The 17,561-nt window shown below is 47.2% G+C and overlaps 1 protein-coding gene across 7 annotated transcripts in view; it reads right to left on the bottom strand.

Annotated features, from left to right (window-relative positions):
• PLD1 (phospholipase D1) overlaps window positions 1-6,927 on the bottom strand; it is a 56,434-nt gene extending 49,507 nt beyond the window's left edge. For 2 of the 7 annotated variants that reach the window (XM_054386360.1, XM_054386363.1), the window contains exons 1-5: window positions 6,759-6,912; window positions 6,581-6,583; window positions 4,800-4,927; window positions 2,603-2,748; window positions 1,293-1,401 (exon numbers count right to left, since the gene is read on the bottom strand). In XM_054386360.1, coding sequence (XP_054242335.1) covers window positions 1,293-1,401; window positions 2,603-2,748; window positions 4,800-4,927; window positions 6,581-6,583; window positions 6,759-6,912 — 540 coding nt within the window. Of the gene's footprint in view, window positions 1-1,292; window positions 1,402-2,602; window positions 2,749-4,793; window positions 4,964-6,324; window positions 6,328-6,580; window positions 6,584-6,758 lie in introns of all 7 variants that reach the window. The other 5 variants (XM_054386359.1, XM_054386362.1, XM_054386364.1 and 2 more) reach the window with 4 other exon arrangements.
• Between the last annotated feature and the right edge of the window lie 10,634 nt (window positions 6,928-17,561).

Here is a 17,561-nt window from a genome sequence, read left to right as displayed (position 1 = left end):
CCTTCATGGGGCAAGGAGCTGAAAGCCATGGAGAGGGCAGAGGCCAGGCCAAGGAGGGTCCCGGCCCAGCCAAGGAGGGTCCCGGCCCAGCCGAAAAGAATAAACTGTGACAGGAGAGAATTTGTTCTCATCTACATGGTAACTGGGCAAAGAAGAGATGAAGCTGTTTGGGCATGGGAAACCAGGCAGAGTTCCACAGGACACAAACCAAACCAAGAAGCAGCAAATGCCATCAGGATCTTTGTCCTTCTCAAGACTAGCATCACAGCACTGAGCCATCCAGATGGACACTGGAGGTAGATGTTCCTGTGGTGAAAGCTGTGGGATTCCCACAATGAAACCAAGGGAGAAAAAGGGGGGAAAAAAAGTCTAAAAAGATCTAGAAAACATTTTGTTGGTTTTTTTTGCTTTTTTTTTTCCCCCTCCTCTTTTAAACCAACATCTCTCTCCTGGACCTTCCTGCACAGCAGTGAAGCCATGCACAACAGGGAGGGTTATCTGCACTGTGCCTTGAGGCACAACATTATGGGACTTGAGGATTCAGTGGCAGAAAAACCAGGGAGTGAACAGCAGAAAGAGAATAAGCACATGAACAAACATGAGGTTTTACAGCCTTTTTTTTTTTTTTCCAACCAGCAAAGCTGTAATGAAGAGGTAGGAAGACATCCATCCACCCTCTTCTCAGGGGAGCCCATCTGTTAACATCTGATGAAGTTACACAGGACACGTGTGGCTCAGCTAAAATTATCCACTTCAGCATCAAGAGCCTGACTGTCATCTCCTCTTTCAGAGGGGGACAGGACTGAAATCTCTCAGATTTTGATGGTCACAGGGCTGCCTCCATCACACAACTTAACTCAGTGAACTGCTTCTTCTATCTTGAACCCAGAGCAGGTGGGAGGAGGGGAATCACCGCTCTTGGCATCATGGTTTTCCTCACCTGCAGAGGAAGGCTTTGCCCATATGAACCCCAGGTGCAGCATCCTCCTCTTTGCACAGAGGAGAATTTGGTGTTAAAGCTGGACTTGTCAATGCCTAAATTTGTCAAGCAAATGACTTCAATGGTAATAAAAATCATAGAATGGTTTGTGTTGGAAGGGACCTTTAAGATCACATAGTTCAAACTCCCCTGCCATGGGCAGGGACAAACTTCCAGCAGACCAGCTTGAAGGGCTTTGCAACAAGGGCTCCAACAGCACCTGGCTTTGCAAGCAACCTGCCTGGCCCCTCTGCACCTGCAATGCTGCCTCCCAAGCATCCCTCTGGCCCCACACAGCAAGCTGGGCACTTACCCTCCTGCTGGAGAAGTGCTCCTCTCGCACCGTGCTCTCCGCGGTGTGCGGCAGGCTCGGCATCTGCCTCGGCTCTCCCCTTTTGATGGATTGTCTTCTCACAGTGTGACTGGAAGGAAAACCAAACCTCAATGTCAAGTCAAGGTGCTGCAAGCGTGCACACGTGCCTTGATACATAACCCTTCTTCTGCAGTGGCTTCATTTTTCCTATCCAAGCTCTTATAAACCGAGCTGGGTGGGCAGGAAAGCATAAAAAAAAAAAAAACCCAAACCCAAGCATGGATTCATGCGAGAAACCAGTGTGCTCCACCTGGCTTACAAACAACACAGCACAAGTATTGGAGCTTGAGTTTTGAGTATCCCCTTTTGCCCTTAGAATCACAGAATGGTTTGGAAGGGATCTTTACACATCATCTAATCCAAACCTGCAGTGGCAGTGAGCAGGGACATCTTCCAGTAGAGCAGGCTGCTCAGAACCCCATACAACCTGACCTGGAATGTTTCCAGGAATGAGGCATCTACCACCTCTCTGGGCTAGTGCTTCACCACCCTCACTGCACAAAATTTCTTCCTTATATCTAGTCTAAAACTCCCCTCTTAATTTTAAACCATCACCCCTTGTCCTGTTGCAACAGTCTCTGGTAATATCTCCATCTTTCTTACAGGCTCCTTTAAGTACTGGAAGGCTGCAATAAGATCTCCTCAGAGTCTTCTCTTCTCCCAGCTGAACCACCCCAATAATCCCCTTACAAGCCTAAACCCTGTTTTCAGGGCAGTATGTTTCCTAACCCTGAATCTCTTATAATTTCACCTTTCCCCATATCACCTCCCATAATTTCTCCACATGAGGAGGCTCTTGCTGACCTTCACCACTTCTCTTCCCCCTTATGCTTCAAGCCACCTTCAGTGCCAAGGTCAGCCTGGGCAGGGCTGACCACCCACACCAGGAACCCCTGCACCTCCCACATCTAGCCCACACTGACAGAAAGCCACGGCCCACCAACACTTTTCATTAATATAAACCTTGCCCACATTCAAGGCAAACTCGGCTCTAAAGCTGATGGCCTGGGAGCCAATATGCTTTCTGCACCAGCAGAGAGATGCTTCCATCACTTAGATTATAATAGCTGCTAAACACACAGAGACTAAAGATTTCTGTTATAGCTGCTCAGTATTTGCAGAAATTAAACTCTTCTGCCTCTCCTACTTCCAGCAAAGTAAATGAGATGGGTGATACCACACAGGTATGTTATTAAAAAAAAAGTCACATCTCCCCAAAGCCCACCATGTCCACAGAGCTCCACACTCACCTCCTGGTAGGGATAGGGATGCGCACGAAGGCTTTGTACCTCAGCAGCTCCCTGTGAAATTCCTGGAAGTGCTTGAACTTCCTTTTCACCTGCCAGGTGAACTCTCCATGGGTCAGCTCGATGGTGTAAACATTGGGGCTTGGTACCTGCAGAGAGAACACCACCACAAGGGGGGAAGCTTTGAAACAAGCCATTTTTCTGCAGTTGCTCATGGAAGAGCCTTCATTTGACTTTACTTCAGGATCATTCTGCCTCACAACTGCTTGTTCTGCTTTAGGAGGCTTTATAAGCAAGAATAGGAATAGAAATAAGACTAGACAAAGACTAGACAAAGACTAGACAAAGACTAGACAAAGACTAGACTAAGACTAGACTAAGACTAGACTAAGACTAGACTAAGACTAGACTAAGACTAGACTAAGACTAGACTAAGACTAGACTAAGACTAGACTAAGACTAGACTAAGACTAGACTAAGACTAGACTAAGACTAGACTAGGACTAGACTAGGACTAGACTAGGACTAGACTAGGACTAGACTAGGACTAGACGTCAGGGTCAGAAGGGACCTCAAGGATCATCTAGTTCCAACCCCCCTGTCATGGGCAGGGACACCTCACACTAGATCAGGCTGGCCAGAGCCTCATCCAGCCTGGCCTTAAATACCTCCAGGGATGGGACCTCAATCACCTCACCTTCTCTGAAGCGTTTTCTGAGACAAGACACATCGAAAAATTCAGGTTGGAAAAGACCCTGTGGTAGTTTAAGGCTGTGCCTAGGATAAATTTTCCACAGATTGAGTAGAAAAATAGTAGAATGTAAATCAATTACCATTGGATGTACAAGGGAAAATAATGATAAGGTCTAAACAACCCCATTGGTCTGAAATCTCACATGAAGTTAAGATTTGTAAACTAACTCTCAGGATCAGAATAATGATAAGGTCTAGACAACCCCACTGGCCTGAAACCTAACATGAAGTTAGATTTCTGTGGTAGTTTTAGGCTATGCCTTTAAATTTTTTTCACAAATCTTGAACAGAAAGTATTAAAATGTAAATAAATCACGATTGGGTGTAAAAAGGAAAATAATGATTATTCTAAATAATCCTATTGGAGAGATATCTACCATAAGATTTGGTTCCCAAAACAATTTCTTCTCCTCTTCTTGCTTCTTGCTCTGGGAGAGATTAACTTGCTTCTGCTTGACCTTGGCTGCATTGTTTTGACTGGTATTAACTTCTCTGCTTCTGGCTCTTGTCCCTTGTGTACAGGGAGGAAGCAGGGAAGGGAGAAGCTGTTGCAGCTCCCCATGTCTTTTGGCCAGAGGCGTTCTTGTGCTGTTTATTAATTGTAAATATCTGTAAATATTGTGTATTTTGTACATATTCATTGCATTCCACTGTAGATTGTAGTTTTGCTTGTAAATACAGCTTTCATTTGCTTCCAGCTGAGCTGGACTGGCAAAGTTCATGTTGGTGGGGGGCAATTTTCAACCTACCACAATTTCTAAACTAACTCTCAGGATCAAAACAATGAGAAGATCTAAATAACCCCACTGGTCTGAAATCTATCATGAAGTTAGATTTGTAAACTAACTGTCAGGATCCCCAAGTCACACAGTCTCACAGTATATCAGAGGTTGGAAGGGACCTCCAGAGATCATCAGGTCCAACCCCCCTGCCAGAGCAGGATCACTTAGGGTAGTCCACACAGGAATGCATCCAGGTGGGTTTTGAAAGTCTCCAGAGAAGGAGACTCCACAACCCCCCTGGGCAGCCTGTTCCAGTGCTCTGTCATCCTCACTGGAAAGAAGTTTCTCCTCCTGTTGAGGTGAAATCTTCTATGTTCTAGTTTGAACCCATTGTTCCTTGTCCTATCACTGCATACCACCAAAAGGAGCCTGGCCCCCTCCACTTGACACCCACCCCTCAGATATTTATAGACATTGATAAGATTCCCTCTCAGTCTTCTCTTCTCCAGACTAAACAGCCCCAGGGCTCTCAGTCTCTCTTCATAGGGGAGATGCTCAAGTCCCCTAATCATCCTCATGGCTCTGGGGGGTTTTGAAAGCCTCTAGTCCAACCCACATTCCTGCTCCCTCAGCCCACGAACAAGCACATGCAAAATTTAACCGCCAGACAGCATTTTAATAGAGTTTCTATGGAGATGAAGCAAAATTCCTGGGGAAGCTCTCACCTTCTTTGTGGAAGTAAAGCGTTCAACTTCCAGCACACGCACTCGGACAGGACATCCCGCGAGGTACGTCTGCGCCCCCGGCTCCTTGAACCCATGGGTGTGATAGATGGCAGAGAAGGGAATGCATGCTGCAAGGACCACAAACCCCATTAGAGACCAGCAGCCTTGTAAGCATCAGCAAGGGCATGAAAGCCAGGAGATAGCTGCAATACCTTAACGTGGGAGCATGGGGGAGTTTTAGGCCGTGCCTAGAAAATTTCCCACAGATCTTGAACAGAAAGTATCACAGCATCACAGAGTATTAGAGGCTGGAAGGGACCTCAGAGATCAGCAGGACCAACCCCCCTGCCAGAGCAGGATCACTTAGGGTAGTCCACACAGGAATGCATCCAGGTGGGTTTTGAAAGTCTCCAGAGAAGGAGACTCCACAACCCACCTGGGCAGCCTGTTCCAGTGCTCTGTCACCCTCACTGGAAAGAAGTTTCTCCTCATGTTGAGTTGAAATCTTCTCTGTTCAAGTTTCAGAGAATCATAGAATCCAGAAGGTTGGAAGAGACCTCAAAGATCGAGTCCAACCTGTCACCCCAAACCTCATGACTATCTAAACCATGGCACCAAGTGCCACATCCAATCCCCTCTTGAACACCTCCAGGGATGGTGACTCCACCACCTCCCTGGGCAGCCCATTCCAATGGCCAACCACTCTTTCTGGGAAGAACTTTCTCCTCACCTCCAGCCTAAACCTCCCCTGGCGCAGCTTGAGACTGTGTCCTCTTGTTCTGGTGCTGGGTGCCTGGTTTGAACCCATTGTTCCTTGTCTTATCACTGTGAGCCACCGAAAAGGGAACCACTGGTCCCCTCCTCCTGACACCCACCCCTCAGATATTTATACATGTTGATGAGATCCCCTCCCAGCCTTCTCTTCTCAAGACTAAATAGCTCTAGGGCTCTCAGTCTCTCTTCATAAGGGAGATGCTCAAGTCCCTTAATCATCCTTGTGACTCTCTGTTGGACTCTCCGTTGGATTACTCCATTGGGTAATTCCAACCCACCACAGGAGGGCTTAGAAGGGACCTCTGGAGATCTAGTACTAATGCAGCCACACCTAGATCAGGTTGTACAGGAGTATGTCCAGGTGGCATTTTGAGGTGAAATCTTCCCTGTTCAAGTTTGAACCTGTTGTTCCTTGTCTTATCACTGTGCACCACCGAAAAGAGCCTGGCCCCCTCCACTTGACACCCACTCCTCAGGAGTGGAATGTAAATAAATTACCCTTGGACGTAAAAAGGAAAACAATGATAAGGTCTAAATAATCCCATTGGTCTGATTACCAACATAAAGCTGATTGTGTACAGTAACTTTCTCTCTTTTTGACTCCTTCACTCTGGCAGATGCTAGCTTCAGGCTTCTGCTGGCTTTGCTGACCTTGGCTGGCTTTGCTTTGTTGTGGCTAAGTACTAACAGCCTACTCTCTGCTCTTCTCTCTTTCACCTTATACTGCAGAGAGGGAAAAGCTGTTGGTAACCCCCTGGTTTTGTCCAGGGGAGTTCTTGTGCTGTTTATAAATTGTACATATATGTAAATATTGTATATTTTGTACATATTCATTGCATTTAATATTTTAGGTTGTAGTTTTGCTTGCAAATACAGCTTAATTTGCTTTCAGCTGAGCTGATTTGACAATTTTCTGTTGGGGGGAATTTCAACCCACCACAGAGCACTTACACAGCACTAATGCCACTAAGAGAGATCAGCTTTTGTTTAAGGGTGTAAAGACAAACTTTCTGGGAGGAGATGTGACTTAGAGAGCTCAAGTGCTAAGAACCATGCCTCCCAGTCCTAAAACAGGGCCAGTGGCTGGGCTGGGCTTGATAACACCACTGAGGTTGTACTTTATCTGTCAGCAGATTATCAGTCATTCAATCCAGGAAGGAACATGGGGTGAGAACATCAACATACCTGTGCCTTTCGGGTCATTTAGCACCTCTGAGTCAACCTCCTCCCCATCAAAGTGGAGCTCCCTGGTGTCCAGGCTCTCGATGATGTTGCTCATGTCTGCAGCAATCTTCTTCAGCGTCGACGTAGCTGCATGGCTCTCACCTCTCAGTGACATCTCAGGGATTTACTCTCTGGAGCCACAGGGCACTAGGAAGAGGAAGGAGCAGGGCTGTCATCACCTCTTCCACCACACCTTAGCACAGCAGAGTTGACAGAACCCCTTAGCTGCATGTAGACCAAACTTCCCTCCAGCCTCCTATCCACATTCATTTTCAACTCTCCTCATGCTACACAAATCACCCAGTGCTGCAGCTACAGAAAACCACTGCCCAGAGCACAGCACAGGCAGCTTCAGGCGACAAGAGGAAATGTCTCCCAATGCTGGTGAACACAGGACTTCTACTCTGCTTGTATCTTAAAATGGAAAACACCTAAGGTTTCCCTTTCCAGCTAAAAAACAACCCAGCAGGTGGCTGGCTGTGGCTTAGGAGTCCCTTCACATATTTATTTTCAGGGAGAGCAAGAAAGCTTCTGCCTGATCATCTCAGCTAGCTCTGTAATAAGGATCATGCACCAGAACAAGCACAAACTGCATTAATGCCTGGTCAAATCCTGGACTTAATTCACAGGATGCTGCACTTCCCAGGTTGGGCTGGCCCAAGGAAAAGTTCACTGAGAAGATGAGCAGGTGTTTAAGTGTTACTCCTTTGAGTGAGCCAGTGATATAAAATCCTGGCATTACTAACATTGCCTCTATTTCTTACACAACTCCCTATAGCATCTGCATGTCTTGTGCTCTCTCACAGCTCCATCATCTCAGCAGGCTGGAAAAGTTACAGCCACAAAGGCTCCTATCCCAGGGGCAAAGCAGGGTTGGGGGCACCCCAAAGCCCAGGGAAAGCCTGGGAGCAACATGGATGGGTGCTACAGCTCATCGTTGTGCTCACCCCTCCAACAGCCCCCTCCCCCCAGGCAGCTCACACCCCTTATGCAGCCCATGTGGCAGCAGGGGACCAGCTCAGGGTGCCTTCAGGATGGGTGCAGTGGTGGTGGGAAGGCTGTTGCCTGCTCTGGGCATTGAGCCAGCAGCACTTGGAGACGTTTGGGCACTGATGACTACAAAACTTCCCACCTTCATCTCCACCCATGCTAGGAGCCTGAGTCAGACAAAAACGGGGAAGGAAGCAGCACAAAAAAAAAAAAAAAGGAAAACAAACAGCCAATAAACCAAACCCAACCAACAAAAACCCCAGAACACCAAGGACCAACCAAGCAAAAAAAAACTCGAGACATGAGCACAAGCTTTCAGTACTCAGGAATAATTCCAACTTCTTCCTCCTCCAAGCTCTGCAACTCACCCTAGGGCCACAGACCCAGCTGCTCGTCCCTACACAGAGCCAAGATGCAACTCCTGAGCATCTCCATGATTTAAAAAAAAAAAAAAAAAAAAAAAAAAAAAAAAAAAAAAAAGTCCCTTTAATTCTTGTTCTGCTCTGCAATACACCTCATAGCTTGATAGCTACACTTAAAAAAAATAAATATGGATGGGACAAAGAGGTCACATTTTACAGCACCCAATAGAAGGATACCCATTTATAGTCATGAAAGCTTTTACATTGCATGAAAGAATGATTGTTTGGGGGGTTTTGGTGCTTTTTTTTCCCCCTCACTTTTTTTTTTTAACTTTTTTTTTGGGGGAGGGGGATTTTTAAGAAAAAAGTGTGACATTTCTGATGTTAAATTCTGCAAGGAACACTGTGCAATTATTCTGTAGAGCTCACTGAAGAAAGCTGGCTATGTCAAAATTTGGAACTAATCTTTAACATCTTAATAATTCATCTGTTTGGCTTCTCTCGAGAGAACATTCTTTATCATTGTTTCCTCTTGAAGCAAGCACAGAATTTCATTACTACATAAGGCTGGTATCATGTAAGCCCCAAAACATGTCAAAATCAGCTCCCTTCAGGGGAAGAAAGAAATCTATTTGCACACAGACACAAATCAAGAAAAAATGGTTCGATCTCTTCTCTTATTCCAAAGTAAATGCAGGATCCACAGCTTCATCTTGGGTGTGAGGCCTCCCAGGGTCTTGCTGATGGCTCTGCCATCTTCCACCAGTGGCTTGGAATGCCACCACAGCACAGAAGGCTTTAGGAGCAGACTGGGGTTTACTAGGCTGGCATGAGATCTGAATGACTCCAACACAAACCCACGCTCATATACTCCTGGGTACCTCATTCCCCTTGTCTGGGAAGGGCAATTGGCATTCATCCTTGCAGATGGAGATATACTGAACCATGGGACAATGAAGTCACTGATGTCTCTCACAGCTCTACCCAGTTTGCACAGCCTCCCTGCAGCAGGAATTCAGCACTGCCCCACACCACCCTGAGTGGGGCTGAATGGAAAGCCAGACCCTGCTGGCAGAAGCTTTACGTTTACCTACTGCTAGTGACATACCACAGGAAACTTCACTCTGAGCATACCATAAGGTTTTGTTTCCTTCTAGCAATGAAGTCTCTCCACCACACCTAGCCTGGCTTCAGATGTTTGATTTCCTCCCTAGAAAGCAGCCATACACAGACAGCATTCCCTGGAGCCACACTACCAGGCTTTCCCCAGTAGCCCAGGGGCAGTTCAGAGCTGCCCCACTCTGCTCTGACACACACAAAATCCTTTTTTCTTTCCCACTCAGCATTCCAAGCAAAGTATTTTTCTGGCCACCTCTAGCTGGAAATAAGGCAGCATCTTGCTTTGTAATTCTGTCTGTATTCACATTGAGAAAGAAAACACAGGTTGGGGGGAGGGTGGAAGGGGGGTGGTGCTTGTTTGTTGGTTTTATTTTCAGGCTGAAGAGATGCTCCTGCTCTATGGAAACTTAATGCACTCTCCAAAGGAGGAGGTTTGCATGGTCAGAGAATACAAACCCGGAATCACTTTGTACATACTGTGCCAGCAATCACACTTGAAGCAAACCAGCAGACAAACACCACATTCCCAAGGGCTGTAGGAAGAGCCCAAGGACAGGAGCCAACATAGAAAGGATGTGCATCCTCCTCCTCCTCCCCTCCACGCCGTGCCAGGTACAGCCAGGCTCCTCTCATCACATTAATCAATGCAGTCAGTTAATGGATGAACAATTAACCAGTGTATGCAAAGACTTGCTGAGGAGCACAGCAGGGCTGCAGAACTCAGGATTGGTTTCATTCTTTTATTTCTTTTTAAAACTCAAGCTATTTTCACACAGCTGGCACAGACAAGCTGGACCCGAGTTGGCCTCAGCAGCAAGATTCCTCCATGTCAAAATTAGAGCCAGAGAATGAGCATGAGAGGGGAAAATGTGACTTGCCCTTAGCCCTACCACAAGCCCCATGAGCCCAGGCAGCAGCTGAGCATCCCATCAGAGCAGAGCCGAAGAGCACAGGGCAAAGCCAGTTCAGGCAGGGAGGGCAGCACCAGGGTCAGGTGGAAAGACATCTCATGTCCCTCTGAAAGCTTCTGCAGATTGCATTATCAAGCTCTGCTTCCTAAGAGCTACTTAACCTCTTGGCCAGAGTTTCCACACAGACACTCTGCATTCCCACAGGCAGGCTGAGGAATGCACCAGGGTTAATCTGCAACAGGCTGGGGGCAAACGTGTGCCAGGCACAGTTACCTGTGATTCAGCAGCCAAAAAAGGGCTGCATCAAGGAGGCCCTGTCTATCCAGTGCCACTTGCTGCTTGCACTAATGATGGACTAGAGAACAGGCTTTTAGATCTTGCTGCTAGTGTCAGCTTTGGAGGCTGCAATTATGTGAAAGGCAGAACTCAAACAATACTGGTAAACTGCAGGAGGGTGGAAAGAGGATGACATTTATTAGCAACAAACACTGCAGTACGGTTTTCAGCTGTTGCCATCCAGGACAGAAAGAAAACAGCAGTTTGTTAAAAAAGAAACAAAAACCAACCAAACAATAACAACAAAAAAACCCCCACCAAAACAAACCCAAACACACACAAACAAAACCCCAACCAAACAGAAAAAACCCAAACAAATGAAAGAACAACCAACCAAAACAAACCCCCCAAACAACAACAACAACAAAATCCAATAAAAGACAGACAGACTGAAGCTTCAGTCAGATCTAAAGCACTAAATCAGTTAACCCATGAGAACATAGTGCCAGCCAGTTAACCCATGAGAACATAGTGCCAGGACTGAGAGGAGGAAGAAATGGGAAGGAAACATGACAGCAGCCTGCAAGCCTGTAGAAAACTGCTGTGAGAAGAACTGATGAAATAATTGCTCTGACCTGCAGGCTTAAAGCAAAGGTTAGGGAGAAAAGCCCCATCTGATGACCAAGGACTGTCTGAGAAGGGGTTTGCAGTCCCCAAGGTTGGAGGTCCATAATGTCAGACTACCTATATTGACCTTCCAGAGGTGTGGGAAGAGGAACAGCTGCCCACAGATTCCTCCAGAGACCTCCAGCACTCATGTCCCCAAACCTGGAACAGTGGCTGGCAGTGACCTGTAGTATTAACAGAGGGAAGGTGCTGCTCTGGATTCATCCAGCTCAAAGTCTGCCTGGGAAAAGCAGCAAGGAGGAAAACCCAATGGAAAAAAAAAAAAAAGTCAGTGGCAAACTTTGGAAAGAATGAACAAAGGAAAAAGGAGACAGTAAACAACTGAAAGAAGAAAAAAAAGCCACTCCCAACACTCAAATCCTCCACAAACACCTATGCCCAGCCTGGCTTTCAGATTATTGCCTCTTACAAGCACAATTCAAGCTCTCTGCCTCCCTTTGCCAGACTGAGCCCAGAGCACACGGGCACCAGGACTCTTGAACTGGTGAAATATATTCATAGATTCACAGATTCATAGAATGGTTTGGGTTAGATGAGACCTTGAAGGGACACCTTCCACTAGAGCAGGTTGCTCAAGGCCTCATCCAATCTGGACCTGAACACCTCCAGGGAGAGAGCATCCATGGCCTCTTTGGGCAACCTCTTCCAGTGCCTCATCACCCTCACTGTAAAGAGTTTCTTCCTCATATCCAGTCTAAATCTTCTCAAGCTTCAATCCATCCCCTCTTGTCCTATCACTACAAGCCCCTGTAAAAAGTCCCTTCCCAGCTTTCTTATAGACTCCCTTCAGGCATTGCAAGGCTGCTCTAAAGTCTCCCTGGATCCTTCTCATCTCCAGGTTGAACTGTCCCAATTCTATCAGCCTGTTCCCATAGGAAGTGCTCCAGACCTCTGATCATCTTTGTGGCCTCCTCTGGACCTGCTCCAACAGCTCCATGTCCTTCTTACACTGGGAGCACCAGAACTGCATGCAGTGCTGCAGGTGGGGTCTGACAAGAGGGGAGCAGAGGAGGAGAATCACCTCCCTCATCCTGCTGGAAACAGTGACTGCACCCAAAATTAAAGTTCTGACTGCAGGCAAAACAACTACTGAAAAAAAGCAATGAAATTAAATATATTAATTCCTGAGCCCTTGTGAATGTACTGCAAACCCCCCTACCTCACTGCTATGACTCTGCAGGCCCACCATCTAACTCTGTAATTTGCCATTTTGGTTAAGCTTTAACCCCAAGTTATGACTCTGGGGATCATCTGACAACCTCAGCCTTTGCTAAAGAAACTCTGATTGCATAGGACAATAAAAGGACAGCTTTCAAGGCATGGAAACTGGAAAAATGCATACTTTAGTAAATATTCATGAACAGTTTTGGGTTGAAGACGTGCAGCTCCTATCTGAACACCTAAGCAGCTGGAACTAGCACAGACTACCTCAAGTATGGCCAGCCCACGTTTATTCCCTTGCATATATTGACAAGCTCAGATAATCACTGCTCCTTAATGAGGTTATGATGCTGCTGAGCACCACACAGAGTTAGGAAACCAAGAAAGCCTTCATTTGGGAAAGAAGGGAGGAGGGGAAAGAAAAATACATCCAATGAAAACATGCATTTCCTGCTGATGCCTCCCAGGGCTCGATGCTCTGCATGAACTCCCACCCCCACAGCAAGAAACACCATAACACTGACAATTACCCTCATTCCTGTTCTCATGACATCTCTCCCAGTACAGTGACCTTTTGACAAGGGCTCTGACAAGCGACCTCTGTTCCCATACTTGGATTTGTCCTGCAGGCAGAGCCTGTGGCAGGATCCCACATCAGCCTCGTGCTCACGTGAAGCAAAAGGGACAGGCTGGAGCTAAAACAGGGCAAGGAGATGGCACTTAAAACGAAAAAAAAAAACCACCAAAACAAACCCCAAACGACTTGAGCCATGAATTTTCTCTCTCCTCCTGCTGCTGCCAGGAGCCTGGGAACCATACAGACACCAAGAGCCCAGATGAGATGCCAAGGAAGTGCTACACATGATGCCCTCAACAGCTATTTGCCCTGCCTGGTGATGATCAATCTTTTCCACATAAATATTTCCTAATTCACTATATTTGAAACCTAAAATTAGTTTTGGATCACTCTTTCATGGAGAAATACCCTCAGCTGACAAGAACTCTTTTCTGAGGAGTTATTTGCATGCCCCAAGAGAAGCCAGGCTTGTCACCAGCCCCAGATTTACACCTTACTGGTACACCTTCCTTCCACAGGCCTTGGCAGGTGTCAGACCTCCATCAAGCAGCAGAGAAATGTCTCCCAGGCTTGAGGTCCCTGCCAGCACCAGCAAAGGGGGGGCCTGCTTTTCCAGCCCAGGAAAACCACACACCCCTAGAGAGCAAAACACACATCAACAATTTGACTTCTCAGTATTCTCTCCCCCACTGCTGAATCAAAACCCAAGGGCTCTTGGAGGTAGCACATTACATTTCCTAGGTGTGACATTAAAGGACTGCTGGGGGGCAGGGCAAAACTGCTCAGCAATGACCTATCCCTGCTCTTAAATTCAGGTCATGGAAGCCATTTGGCCAAATGAGCAGCACAGCACATGGAGAAAATTTGCCCTTCTGGATGCTCATTCTACAGGGACAGCTCAAGAAGATTAGGGTTTATGTTTTAAAACACACAAAACAACCCTTGAAGAAGAAGAACTAAAGCGTTACTCTCACCCTGGAAAGATCTGAGCTTGAAGAGACCCGATACATGACTCCAAATAAACATCATATTCAGTAAACATCCTGACCTAAATTTTTTATATTTGGCCCCATCCTGATAACAGCCAAACATTTTAACAGTTTCCAAACCAGTTACTGTCTCAAAGTTCCTACATTTAATGGTAAATACCTCCAAAAGCAGGAACCAATTAGTGCTTCCTACTTGAATAACTGCAGCACAAGGCTCCTTTATTGATTCCCATGGTCCTTTCCACGTGAGGCTTACTGCCACACCACGAGCCTGCCTGGAGGAAAAGCTAAGTCATGGGAATCCACATGCCCTGTTTGCAACAGGGACAAAGATGCTTCCATACTGGGATTGCCTGGAAACAACAGGTAGATCTATGGAAGTCCCTGCTGCACTGGGGCGGAGCCCCTTCTGCCCTCACACTGGCTTCTGCAGCATCCACCCCACAGCATTCATGCTGGAGAAAAGGCAACAGAAAGGCAGGTCGGGGGAAAGGATGAGGTAAGGCACTGGGCATGGCAGGCAGCACTGTCATTAGGTGGTGACTAAGCCACTGCTGCAGTCACAAAACCCCTCTGAGCTGTGTTTTTCCCCACACCCAGGACCAGCCTAAGCATCAGGAGCTTCCCAAGGACTCATTTCTTCTGCTTCACAGAAGAGGGTAAGGGAAACATCAGCATCCAGAGCTGGCAGTGGCTGCTGACCTCACACTGATGGGCTGGTTGTTCTGGCTCCTGCTCCCCCGTGGCCAGCAGCACCCCCAGAGCACAGCCCTGCTCCCCAGGCTGCTGCAGGAAGCTGATTGTTAGGTATTTATCAGTCATTAATACCAGCCCTTCTCATACTCATCCATGCTTTGCATTCCTCAGGCATGGATGGCAGTGTTTAAGTCCAGCACTCACCCCTCGTGCTGGCCATCTTCCAGGGAGCTGTGCTCAACCCCTGGAACACCATGCACCTTCCACTCATTTTAGGAGGGAAAGAAGTGACGGTTTTAAACTAAAAGAGGGAGATGTAGACTAGATAGAAGGAAGCCATTTCTTATGCTGAGGGTGGTGAAACACTGGCCCAGGTTGCCCATGGTAGAAGCTCCATCCCTGGAAGCATTCCAGGTCAGGTTGTTTGAGGGGCTGAGCAACCTGACCTAGTTGAAGATGTCCCTGCTGACAGTTGTTCCAGATGAAATTGAAAGTTCATTCCGACCCAAACCATTCTAAGACTCTCTGATGTCATCATGGCACACATTCTGTACCCCTAAACCCAGAAGCACTGCACATAAAAGCTTTGAAAGCCAGAAGAGATGTTCAGAGCCTCCAGCACTTGGTTATCCACCCCCAGAGGCTCACTAGCACCCTGTAGCTTCAAGCAGACAAAGGGAACCAAGTGACAACACCTTGGATCTCAGAACCCTCTCAGCATCCCAAAAACCTCACAACAGGGAGTGGCCACAGGAGCCCTGGGATGAGGGAAAGGAGAGCCTGGGGAAAGTTTGATTCGAAAAGCACAAACAGCAGGAAGGTCGAAGGATGCAGCACTCCAGAGCACTGACAGACACACAGAGCTTGGCACAAGGCAGAGACTAGGAAAGATTTAGGTAAAATCCCACAAGCAAAGAGCTTGCCAGGGCACAGCATGACACAAGGGACTCTTGCAGCAACCACCTCCACAAGATCAGAGGTGGCCACCACGGAGCTGGCAGGATGGTGAGCATCACTGCTGCTCATATCTAGGTGAATGAGTCTCTGGTAGTTTCAGGCTATGCCTTTAAAAATTTTCACAGATCTTGAGCAGAAGGTAGTAAAATGTAAATAAATCACCATGGGGTGTAGAAAGGAAAATGATGCTAGTTCTAAACAATCCCCTTGGAGAGGTATCTACCGTAAGATCTAGCTTGCAAAACAATCTCTCTTTCTGCTTCTTCACTCTGGGAGAGATGAACTTACTTCTGCTTGACCTTGGCTGAATCGTTTTGGCTAAGTCTAACAAAACACCTCTCTGCTCCTTTCTCTTGTCCCTTTCATGTACAAAGGAGAAGCTATTACCTTCCCCTAGTCACAGAATCACAGAATCAATAAGGTTGGAAAAGACCTCAAGGATCATCAAGTCCAATCTGTCACCCAAGACCTCATGACTTTGGCCAGGGGGGTCCTTGTGCTGTTTATTAATTGTAAATACCTGTAAATATTGTCAATATTGTCTATTTTGTACATAATCATTGCATTCCATTGTAGATTGTAGTTTGGCTTATAAATACAGCTTTCATTTGCTTCCAACTGAGCTGCTCTGGCAAATTTAATCTTGGAGAGGGGAAATTTTCAACCCACCACACAAGTCATACAAACACAGGACATATTGTCATGCTCTGAACATAGATGCCTACAGCCTGACACCCTGCACATCACTGTTATGCTGGCATCCCCTCACAGCACGTCTGCTCCAGTGACCACCACCTGCCAAGCTGCATTTCCCCAGGGAATTCTGGCCGGTCCAAGCAGGCATGCCAGAAGGCAACCCAGCACCTTTGACCCACAGCAGGGTTAGGTGGCAGCTGACAAATGCAAAGAGATCTTCATATACCTCACACCAACCAAGTTGAGCCAGGGGGAAGCTCTGCAGCCTGTGCTCCAGGAGGGATTTGGGATCTCTCAGCCGTGGCTCCCCAGCCCTGCTCCCTGCACAGGTGCTCAGGCTGCTCCACAGCAGGGCTGAGAGCACAAACAGCATAACAGAACGGGAGGTGTGGCAGTTTTTAGGCTGATGCCTAGGAAAACTTTCCACAGGTTGAGTAGAAAGTGGTAGAATGTAAATAAATTACCACTGGATGAAAAAGAAAAATAACATTAAGGTCTAAATAATCCCACTGGTCTGATAACTAACAAAGCTGGTTGTAGAACCTAGTGCTCTTTTTGGTTTCTTTGCTCTAGCAGATACTAGCTGCTGCTTTTTGCTTGGCTGTTGCTGACCTTAGCTGCTTCTTGCTTGGCTTCTTATTGTGGCTAAGTACTAACAAGCTACTCTCTGGCTCTTCTCTCTCTCTTTTCCCTTGTACAAAGAGGGGGGAAGGGAGTTGAGAGGGGGAAGCTCTTGACAAGGCTGGGCAGGGAATGGCTTGAGTGCAGCCCTGAAGAAAAGGACTTGGGGGTGCTGGTGGATGAGAAGTTCAACATGAGCTACCAGTGTGCACTTGCAGCTCAGAAAGCCAACCAGATCCTGGGCTGCACCAAGAGAAGCATGGCCAGAAGGGCAAGGGAGGTGATTCTCCCCCTCTGCTCTGCTCTGGTGAGACCACACCTGGAGTACTGCATCCAGTTCTGGAGCCCCTATTACAAGAAAGATCTGGAGGTGCTGGAATTGGTCCAGAGAAGGGCCATGAGGATGATCAGAGGGCTGGAGCACCCCTCCTATGAGGACAGACTGAGAGAGTTGGGATTGTTCAGTCTGGAGAAGAGAAGGCTCTGAGGAGACCTTATTGTGGCCTTCCAGTATCTGAAGGGGGCTACAAGACAGCTGGGGAGGGACTTTCTAGGGTGTCAGGGAGTGATAGGACTAGGGGGAATGGGAAAAAAAATAGAAATGGATAGATTCAGATTGGATGTTAGGAAAAAGGTTTTCACCATGAGGGTGGTGAGACACTGGAACAGGTTGCCCAAGGAGGAGGTGGAAGCCTCATCCCTGGAGGTTTTTAGGGCCAGGC

This window comes from Indicator indicator, chromosome 13, assembly GCF_027791375.1.
Source record: "Indicator indicator isolate 239-I01 chromosome 13, UM_Iind_1.1, whole genome shotgun sequence".
Classification (NCBI taxonomy): domain Eukaryota; kingdom Metazoa; phylum Chordata; class Aves; order Piciformes; family Indicatoridae; genus Indicator; species Indicator indicator.
The sequence above is the reverse complement of the archived record's forward strand: the minus strand, read 5'-3'. Positions and strand labels throughout refer to the sequence as shown.